Below are 11,069 nucleotides of genomic sequence, written 5' to 3'. Positions count from 1 at the left end.
TGACCTAGATAATTTTATTGGATTTCCCGAGGAAGCAGAGAGAAAAGCGATGTTGATGCAGATTATTTAACATGTTTCCGAGAAAAACTGGAATGAAAGATTTCAAGTCATTAAAACTTCTTCGCGACACGGAAACAGCACAAATGTAAATTTATCGTGTCTTCCTTAAGAAGGTGAAAGCGACAAGTCCGTTTTACATACATCTTCAAAAAATTAAACGAAACTGCGCAAGAGATCCGACGAAGATTTAAATTATTTCGCATAAAAAAGAATTTAAAAGGCGATGTTTCAGGATTGTATTCCTTAAATGCAACGTACTATTCGCGTAGATTTTTAAACGATTGCGAAGTTTGTTACGATCGCTCGAATTTTACAGGAAATGGCCATCAACGTAATTGATCTCTGCCTCGTGCATCGAATGCAGGCAGAGCTGGCAAAATTCCACATTTTTTTTAGATAAAGTACCGGTGGATTCATGCCAGTGGTAAAAGCCGGCATTTTCTGGAAAAAAAACCTAGTCTTTTCTAAAAATAAACAGAAAACAATGAGAGAGCGTTGTCAATGGAATGAGTCAATTGAGAAAGTGTTTTCCAATTCAAGTTTTATCCAAAATAAAATCCGTAATAGATTAGAAACTGACGTAGCAAATAAATTGGTTTTTTGTTACAAGGTGTTGAATGGTAAACTCGAAACAGATTTAGATTGATAAGAAGTTCTTAATTCTATTGCTATTATGTATTTTTCATTAAACTAAAAATTAATATTAAATTTAGCAATGCTATATCTCCAAAGTTTTTGTTTAAAAAAATATATATATTTCACGTACTAATTTGAATTGAAGAAGACTTTATTATTATTATAAGGTTTTTCTATTGGTTAAATTTTTTTTTAATCAATGGTTAGTATATATGAATTAAAACAAAAATATTTTTTTACATAAAATTATGTAAATACATTTTAATATTGTATATTAAATTCGAAAGACCTTCCTTTTATTGAAAAAGTCTGGGATAGTAAAACCGGAATTTATCGTATTTTTCTTTCTATCCACTGGTTTTACCGGACAACCCTGAATGCAGAAGATTACAAGGTAGACGGGTTCTTCGCGTGCATATTTACCTTCAAGTGCTGCTTCAGGAACTTCTCGGCGGCGGGACAGGCGCACTCGTTGCTGCAGAATGCGTAACTCTGGCTCTCCTGCAGGTTGATCCTCGCCAGGCTCTGGAAGCCGTCGTTCTCGAAGAGGGCGTACAGCAACGCGACCGCGCTCTGCACGGTCCTGCGATAGGAGGTACTGTAAACGATAACGTCCCTGCCGTACGACGTGCCGTTTCCGAGGTTGAGCCGGTGATAGTACGCGTTTCTCAGGGCGACCCCGGTCTTCAGCAGCTGCAGGACGCCGAGAGTAGTGAGCTGGCCGATCCTGCAGTCGCGCGCGTTCGTGGGCAGCACGGGGAGGCCGTGGAACGGGCCCAGGAACTGGGCCCAGGCGGCCCGCGAGTAGCTCGAGGCGTTCTGCACGAAGCTCACGTAGTTCTCGTAGATGGTCTCGAGCTCGCCCGTGGCGCCGAACTCGCCGCCGCCGCAATTGATGCTGCTTATGTTCCGTATGTGCGTCAGAGGACCCCGGTCGCCGTGACGGATGAAGATCAGGATGCCGCTCAGTGTCAAGTTGCCGTCGAGCCTCCCTGTTAGAAAGTAAGGAAGCGCGACGTTTTATGCGCGTACACGCAATATACGATAATAGGATAATTTTGAAACACGTGCGCCGTATGCACGCACTTGTGCAAGAAGAAAGTGATTTACACCGATTTCTAGCGACTCTCGAGTGAGATCAAACGGGATTATTGACTCCGTGCCCATTTACTATTTATTGTGATTATCATGCGCGAAGAGCTTCGATGATCGACTTCTTTGATACTTGGGGTAACGCTTAATATATGATGGATGAAAATTATTGATTAATGATATGAAAGTGTCGGTCATCGTGACTAGTGTATCACATTTTTTATTGCATACTTTTTCTTTTTCGTGCAAAAGTATAAGAATAATTGTATGAAGGTACCTTCAGTGTCTGCGGCAATCTCGTGCGGTAAATTGCAGAAGCGAAAGATCTTCTTCGTCTTCGCGTCCGATTTCAAGTTCCTCGGGAATTCTCGCAGCGATAAATCATTGTTCGGAACTCTCGTTTGCACCGAGGTTTTCTCATCTACGCCGATATATTTGTACATACCTGCACGATAAAGGAGAAACCATTTGTAAACGACAACTTCTAAATCGAGAAAAAAAGTCTTATTTCACATAATTTTACTCATCGTAACAATTTATGTCATCAGATGCCGGTTTCAAAAACAGCTTTTAAATCGACAATAAAATTTTACTTTATAATTTTGCTCTCGTATTATTGTTGCAATTTATATTGTCTAGTCTTTTTATTCCAGTCCAAAAATTTCCTTCTTTTTTGACGCGTTTTAATTTATTCTGCCAATAGGATAAAGTCGGTATATACGCCGCAGCTATCGAAAATTTAATTTATTAAGTATTATTTACTATGTTTAAGGAAAATAAATTAGGCTAATAAAAACTTCATACTGTTTACTATTATAAAAGAAATTTTAAGTATGAAATATTTCTTTTCTTATACTTGAAAAAAAAAAAAAACTTAAAAAAATCCTTGCATTTTTGTCATATAAAAAAAGTGGCGGGATTTACGACTACTCATGTGTAAGATACACGGCGCATCGAAATTTACAAATAATATTTTCAGATATGATATAAAATAACATAATAACTTACAAAATGTGTTTATAAAGTTTATTAGGGAATAAGAACAGTAAATATGTATTCAAAGTAATAATAACGCAATATTAAAGAAATTAATATGCACAGATATCAACAGAGTGCACATTGTGTTCTCAACATAGTGCTCAACATAGAGTAAGTGCTGCTTTCCAATCACGCAGTGTCTGTATTACGGCATAAATCCCGTTCGCTGAAAAGGCCGTATATCCTAAACAAATGGAATATACAAGATATCAAACTAAATAAAGAATACAAGAGCTATGCACTTGAATCTTGCTTGTATTTTATCCTTTACTATCGCTCTACATTTACATATCATGAAATAATCATTATGCCTTTTATATTTTCTACAGTAATTATTTTACGTAGACGGTAATACACGATCGCGCTACTTCTACGTGAAAAAATTAATTCAATTTACGATATTTTCGTTAATATTAACAATAAAAAACTGTAATTACAATACAATACTAATATAACATAAAGGCACATAACAAAATAGTTCTGAGCAAACTATCTTTATTTCTTCTATTTTTTCTGACTGCTGCGGCGTACATTCCCCCGCGGCGTAAATACCGACTTTACCCTATATATGTTAACATGAAAACAATTGAATTTACATCTGTATTCAACGGTTCTTAGGTTGACAATAAAATTTTATTTCATGTGACTCTGCTCATATAGTATCATTATAGTTTATACACGTATTATCGCGGTTTTATTCAAAAAATTCAACGTTCTCTCTCAGCATTTATTTACGTACTTTAATCTCTCTTTCTCTTTCGCATATTGATTTAATTTGACAATACATGATATCATTAAAATAATTAATATGGAACGGATCTGTATCAAGGGAAAATGTTAGGTCCGTTCTCAATTTATATTTCGGCGAAAAATTTAATAACAGAAAAGTTCTTCTTTGTCGAATAGAGAGATTATGATAAATCTGTTTTTTCCTGGCAGTCGATTTAGCATACATGTCAACGACTATGATTGGACACTTCCCCTGACTTCGCGACAAAAAGAAATAGTCGTCGCCTTGATAACGTCCATCTATATTATCCGTTATTGAAAAACTGAAGCGTTCTATTATTACGATTCTATTATTAAAGCCGACGTGATAACGCGAGCAGAGAAACGTTCAAGTAGCTGCGCGACAGCTCATCCACATATATGTACATCCTATCCTACATTTAAAAATAAAGACCTGTGCCAAGGGATTGAAAGATTTAAGCACCTCGAAGGAAATTCGACGGATGACGATATAAAACCCGAGAGACGATCGTAAACGAGCGGCGCGAAGACAATTTTCCTTTTCCCGTGTATATATATTTTTTAATTCAAGTGGTATGTATTATACCTCTAATCTTTATTTTTTCTTTATAAAACCCAAGTGGTACCATCTTTGTATTCCCATTGAAAAGTCTTCCCGTTCCAAGTAGTATGTATAAATACTCAAAAAAATTTGTTCCTTCTCGTATATATATATATATGTATATTGTATTATACATATCCGATCAATCTCGTCGCGAATTCGATGTTTTCTTTCCGCAACGCAAGACGCAAAACGAGATGTATCGTTTGCATTGTCACATGCGGATCAGCGTCGAACGATTGTCGCGCGTGCCTGCCGCAGGCAGCGTCGAGATCAGGAGGATTCGCGATTCGAAACTACGCCGATCTCTACTATATACATGTATACGGCACTCGGCGGGGATCGAGCACGTTGGTTACGTTTACCAGCGACCAACAGGAAGATCCACACGCTCAGAATCACGTAGCAGTAGAACGCCCTGTGCTGGTAGGACAGTCGGACCATTTCCGCGAGCATCCCTCGGCGGTGTCCGGTCCCGAGGGACCGATTCGCAGGCGGGCGAGCGGCAACGGCGTCCCGACGACGTCACGGCGACGACGATGATGACGACAACGTGGAGCGGCGCGAGGACGAGGACGCGACTTGATTTCCGTCCCGCACGTAGGGGCCGATCGAGGCTGCATCTTCAGACGCCCGTCGACCACGCTTTCCGCATATTTGTCGACGGTCCTGCGACAAAAGGTACTGCGCCCGACCAAGGGACAATCGACGACGACAACGGCGACAGCGAAGGGTGACCACGAGAATCGAATCGTCGACCTCCCTGCGGCGCGTACGCCCGAGATGGAACTGCCGGTTCTGACATGGCGATAAATAGGGGTAGCACTTGCGGGGGTTGTTTCAGGCGCACGCGCCACCCCGCCGATTACCCTCCGCCCTGAGCAGCCGCGCGACCAGAGTTCTCCGCGAGAAAACGGGCTGGTCGGTCTACAGGGTGGCTCACCCGCGACGTTTATCGACCTTCCCTTATCCAGCGTGGTTATCGAATGCGGGACGTCCCCCGCGAGTCGTCGTCGTCGTCGTCGTCGTCGTCGTCGTCGTCGTCGTGACGGTCGGTTATGCACTCTCCGTCGAGAAGACGGGAGAACGTTTACGTCCCCGTCGTCACGTCACGTCGCGGAATATTAAAAACACATCCCCCGGACGTAATAATGAGCTTTCTCTAACAATTACTCGCCTGGCCTGAGGAGACGTCAAGATGACTGACGGTTTATTCCTTCGCCTGACCGACTTTTACGGCTAAACACAATTCAAATGTCTCTCTCTCACACACGTAGACGTTTCTCACACGTCTACTTTAAGAGCGTAAGAAATGTATTATTTGTCCTTTTTTTCGGCACGCTCAAGTTCCCGCGTAATCACACGGCAATTTTGATGCTGAAAATACCTTTTACCATCCATCCCATCGTGAACATTATTTCTTCTTTTTCTGTCGAAAAAGAGAAGAGATTTCTTCTTTTTCTGTCTATCTTAATAGGGGATAAGCTGTTTTTTTTTCTCTCTTTTAGGACAGAAGGAGAATAAAATAAAGGGAATTGGAGAAGTAAAACGGCTTTAACAATAATAGTTTCTCTAAAGTTGCGAGCCGCTCGTAGCAGACGTGCCGAATCTCTGTGTTATTTCATTAAAAGGATTAGCCCGCATTAATTCAACGGTGTATAATCCCGGGCTGCGTTTCCTTTGCGTACGCGCAACAGCGAGCTAAAATTATCGTCGTATCAAGCGCTGCAATCAGATTAAAGCCGGTTAATTCCGGTTGCCTCGATTTTCGAAATTAATCGGTTTAGAATGGGGAGGGGAGGGGGAGAAAGAGGAGTATCCGGTTACATGGTGAGATCACCCTTCATTACAATTAAACGCGGAATTCCCGTCGATTCGGGGAGCGTTGGCGATTCGACCTCGCCGCGTGATTGCGCCGCGCCGCTTCGTTTCGAAGGCTCTCGGAGCAAAACGTCGCAAATTTATAAACAACTGCGACGTAGACATGTACTCCGCGACTTCTGCGGGATGAGGTAAACGCGAAAAGCAAAGTCCGCCCAGGACGACGAGGACGGGAGATCGTGCCGAGGAAAGCGGATGACGTGATATCATACACGGCGCGAATGGTTTCGCCGCGCTCGACTCTCGGCCCGGCCTCGTAAATATATTCCGTTTAAGACTGATAGCTAGATTGTCCCGCAGTTGACGCTCGGTCTCGGGGTTCTCATATCGGGGCAGTTGATGCGACGTTACACTCGGCCGCAGGCCGAGTTACACGCGGGTAATCGCGCCCGTCTAGCGACGTCGCGCAACGCGCGCACCGCGCTTCGCCGGCCACGCAACTGCAGTCATTGGTAATTGAACGCCCCCGCGGACATTGCGGACTTAAACGGTCCCCAGACGAGCGATATTCTTTGTTAATAAGGAATCCCCTCCATCGAAGACCCAAGAGCGGTGCCGTTTGCTAGAGGAGATAGGACAAATGCGTTCGGTGAACCAATTAAAGATGTCGACTCGCACTGAGAAACAATTGTTTTGTATCTGCGACTATAATTGCACGATGAAATAATTATGGTCAAAAGTTCTATTCTTATTACTGCTATAATGTTAGTAATTATATCCTACGTTTGCGGTTTTACTAACTATGAAAAAATTTCACTGTAAATTATGATAATTTCAAATATTGTATAGTAAAACATCAAGATACTGATGCTAAAAATAAAATAAACAGTTTTGTAAAACAGTAAAAGCAATCACAATTATAGCAAATATAATTATTTCTTCAACTTTCGCTTACTATTTACGTAGTGATAAACTAAAAACTATAATTTGCATGGTTAAAAGAAATATAGTTAACACCAAAAATGATTGTTCATACAGCCCAGAAGCTTACAGAAATATTGTAACAATATTGTTGCAACGTTGCAACAAATGTTGCTGCAAGCTATATGCTGTATGGATACGAATTATCATTAAATTATAATAATTGAGATTTTTTTTTCAGTGCAGTTTTTTCTTTTTTAAGAGAAGAAAAAATTTTTGTTAAATATATTTATTTTTTTAACACAAATATAAAAGAACACTATCGATGAGAGCAAGACATTATCAGTTTTATAAATCGGGAGAGCATTATTCAAAACTAAAACTGTTGCGAGAAAAAGTAGAAGTGACGATATTTCGCGCTGCCTCGTTTAGTTTATAATTATGTAACGGTAATTGGGAAAGCTGCCAATATCAGCCGTCAAAACGTCTGTTTCTCTTAGCTAAACTTCTTGCACTGTCTTTTCTCTATTTTTCAACGCAGAGAGAAAATATCGTATCGTACTTTTTAAAACAAAACAAATTTATTGCGAGTTTAAGAATAAATACTGTTATTGATTTTATTAAATTAATTTAAATTTCTATTATTATATTTCGTAAAATAATATAATAATATCAAGAAAAAAAATATATATATGAAAATACACATAATATGATTCGTGCAATAATTAAATTAATGTATCAAAGCGCATATAGCTCGTAATAATTAAATTTTACAAAATTTACATCGCGCAAATATATTCAAGAAATTCTGTAATTCGCCAAAGTATTTAAAATAATAATTATGTAAAAAAAAGAATTTATTTTTTACTTTTCTCACAATAAGTAAGTCTTATAATTATTCATTACAATTAATAGTTTTTTTAGCCGTTAATAGTTTTTTTTTATCATTTATCGGATATCACTGCTGCAATATCAGTGCTCTTTATGTGTACGACCAGAAAGAAATGACGCAGCATTCCTTCTGGAAAACTCTTATTCATTTGTCGAAAAAGCGATTTACTTATCTGAAAAAGGAGCCTCCGAAAATGAAAGATCCAATTTCAGGATATTACTAATCCAGGCTTCAGGCGCCTATAGGGACAGGCACGCAGGTACATGAGAAATAAGAATTGTTAGAAACGGCACGGACACGAATAACTCATGTATATCACTGCAAAGTTAAAACTTATAGTTATACATTCCCGAAATAGATGAAATACGTGAGAGATACGCGATGCTCACAATTGTAGTACACAATGTAATCTTTAAAAGCGGCAAATCGCGCAAGTCTGAATTTATCGCGAAAAATATTAACCTGGCCGAGATAATATTTTTCGGAATAAACTCTTAGTCTTCTTTATCTCGTAAATGTATGTAAATTCACCTAAAAAATTATTGAGCACTAAGAGCCGCTTTCGATCGGTAGCTATTCTCGTTACTTAAAAGTGTGCAGCTTGCGGAGGGATTAGAGGCGCGATTAATATAAATATTACTTGCAGTACAATACGTGAGAATCCTTTAATCGCCCACATTAATCGCCGTGCGACTATCCCCGCCTTGGCATTGAGGAGTGACCGCCATTTCTTTAATTTATTAAGTCTCTCATTGTCTAACGTCGACAACGAGCGAGAGAGCATCCGGTAGTGACGCAACTCGCACATTATACGTGAGGAATAAGTTTGTAGTAGGCCGCACATGTTCAGGGCATTGTGCGACTTTTCTAGACGCACAGCTGAGCTATAAACACTTCCGTCGTCGCGACGGTGTCGCGTCGTCGTATCGCTTCATATAATCCCGCTTCGAAAATCGTAAGCTGATTTGAGAATTCCTCTCGCGGTCATTGTTCCGCATCGACAATCGCGAGATCAAAGTCTTTCTGCGACTCGCGCGGCCTAGAATGCATCTTCCCTCAAGGATCGTCGATTGCGCGCGTTTCAAGTGTGACGATGATCCCACTCTCCGTTTCGTTATCGTTATCATCGTCGCATGTGCCCCGCGTGCCCCGATCCCGCAGCCTCGGCAAGATTCATTACCACCGTCACGGAATGTCATTGCAGTGGTAATGATAACGAACACCCTCGTAATACGATATGCGCAGCAAGCAAGATCTCATGAATTCGTGATCTACCTATTTGCTTCGTAAGGCTGCCGCTCTTTTTCAACAACTTGGTATTTCTTCAGCGCATTTTCTCAACAACGCGATTATACGCGAGTGACGCAAATTATAACGGACTGTAGAAAATTAGGCCAGCAAAAGCATTGCAATTAATTAACGAGAACAATGAGAATTATCGGTTATTGTGAATCATAACATTATACCAAACTATAATACAGAATGTATATTGTAATAATTAAATTACGTTGCGTTTATACACAAATTGTTTTGATGTAACAACAATTCCAATTCGATCCAACATCGAATAGAAAATTTCATTTAAAATAAAAGTTAATTAACTTTTTGTCAAAAAATCTGAAATAAATTCAGTATTGATTTTATTTTTACTTGACACATTATTTACTCCACTTTTACCATACAAATAATTAAATTTTAAATTTTAAAAATGAATAGCTAGAGTTCAATAATTTTTCACGTGTAAAATTATTAAAAATTACGATTTGTCTTCTAACTCATAACTTTTTAATTTTTATTAATGAACCTTTTAGAAAATAATCTAAAAAAATATATTCTAAAATTCGAAAATTTAAGAAAACGTGGAATTAAATTTTTTTTTTAATTTTTGGGAATTTTCTTTTCTCAGACTTAATATTCGTGCGAAAGTATATTCTTAAAGATGTATTCTCTTTGATTAAAAAGTGAGATTATACTTTCCATTTCTTTTGGAGAAAAGAATTGTATAAGTGGTATACTCAGGCACTTCCTTTGGAAAGAAATGTGGACCAATCTGAATCGTTGTTTTTGGCTTAATGCGGATTGTCGCGAGACTACCTACTTAAAGATTCTATCTGAAAAAAACCGAGTAATATCTTAAACCCGCAATCTTGGTCGTAATCGACGGACGCACGCTCTTACTGAAATTAGTGAAATTCAAGCGGACGAATGACGAAAGCGAGTGTCTGGAGAAACTAGATTAGATCGCGCAAAGTGCCAAATTACATATCTCAAGGGTGCAGCCGTGAAAGTGTCGGCATTTCACGGGCTTTGTGATATTTTAACGCCATTCCGTGATTAACCCATCTTATGGACATAATGTTGTTTACATAACAATTACTTCATTCAGTCTACTTGTCTTCAGAAAATTGTATTTGTTTTAACTAATACTCCAATGTAAAACAATGTTGTATGTTTCTTCACTAAACATATATATTTAATTGCTCACACATAAAATTGATAGTTGCAGTAAAAATAATATCTAACATTTTTTTTAAACATACACACGTATAGGCTCGATTTTCTTAATAATATAATATTATCGTAATTGCTCAACGTTTCCGATTCAACATCGAATAGAAAACAATTTATTTAAAATAAGTGTACAGAAAATGTCTGCTCATAAAATTAGAATTTTCAAATTATTGTAATCAGTGGGTACGTACATTTTTCTAAGTTAAACAAAAAGGATTTAATATACGCCTAAAATTAATAAAAAAAAAAACAAGTTTAATTTACATTTTTAAATCACATGAAATATTTGCATTTTTTTTTAAACATATTTTATGTTGAACGTTTCTTGCATAAGTAGCATAAGTCAATTTATCTGCAAGATAAGATGCGAAATGCAAGATGCATTCTTACAGATATAAGAATGTATCTTATATTATAGAGGTGCAAGACGTATTTTATATCTTTTGTATCTACGAATACATTTTATACCTTACAATAAAGGTTTTCAATCTTCTTTTTTCCAAGAAGATTGTATTAAAATTTTTGTAATGATTGAGAGTACAGGCTAAAGATTTCATTTTTGAAAATCAAAAGTAAAATATCTATGTTTAAAATGTTTTTTATATAATAAATACTGACATATTTCCTGATGCCTGCGACAGGTTAAATGTACCTTTATCTTATTGTTAGAGATATAAGAAAACTTGTAAGGTATTCGAAAATTCCTTGAGTTTATCAGAATCCGTTCTATACATTACAATCCATCTC

The 11,069-nt window shown here is 38.1% G+C and overlaps 1 protein-coding gene across 4 annotated transcripts in view; it reads right to left on the bottom strand.

The window, feature by feature from the left end:
- Positions 1 to 11,069, bottom strand: part of LOC105199312 (2-phosphoxylose phosphatase 1) — a 56,138-nt gene that overhangs the window by 3,654 nt on the left and 41,415 nt on the right. For 2 of the 4 annotated variants that reach the window (XM_039455249.1, XM_011166351.3), the window contains exons 3-4: positions 2,066 to 2,233; positions 1,120 to 1,688 (exon numbers count right to left, since the gene is read on the bottom strand). In XM_039455249.1, coding sequence (XP_039311183.1) covers positions 1,120 to 1,688; positions 2,066 to 2,233 — 737 coding nt within the window. The other 2 variants (XM_011166345.3, XM_026139267.2) reach the window with 2 other exon arrangements.

This window comes from Solenopsis invicta, chromosome 11 (assembly GCF_016802725.1).
Source record: "Solenopsis invicta isolate M01_SB chromosome 11, UNIL_Sinv_3.0, whole genome shotgun sequence".
Lineage (NCBI taxonomy): Eukaryota > Metazoa > Arthropoda > Insecta > Hymenoptera > Formicidae > Solenopsis > Solenopsis invicta.
This window is presented reverse-complemented; position numbering and strand designations above follow the sequence as displayed.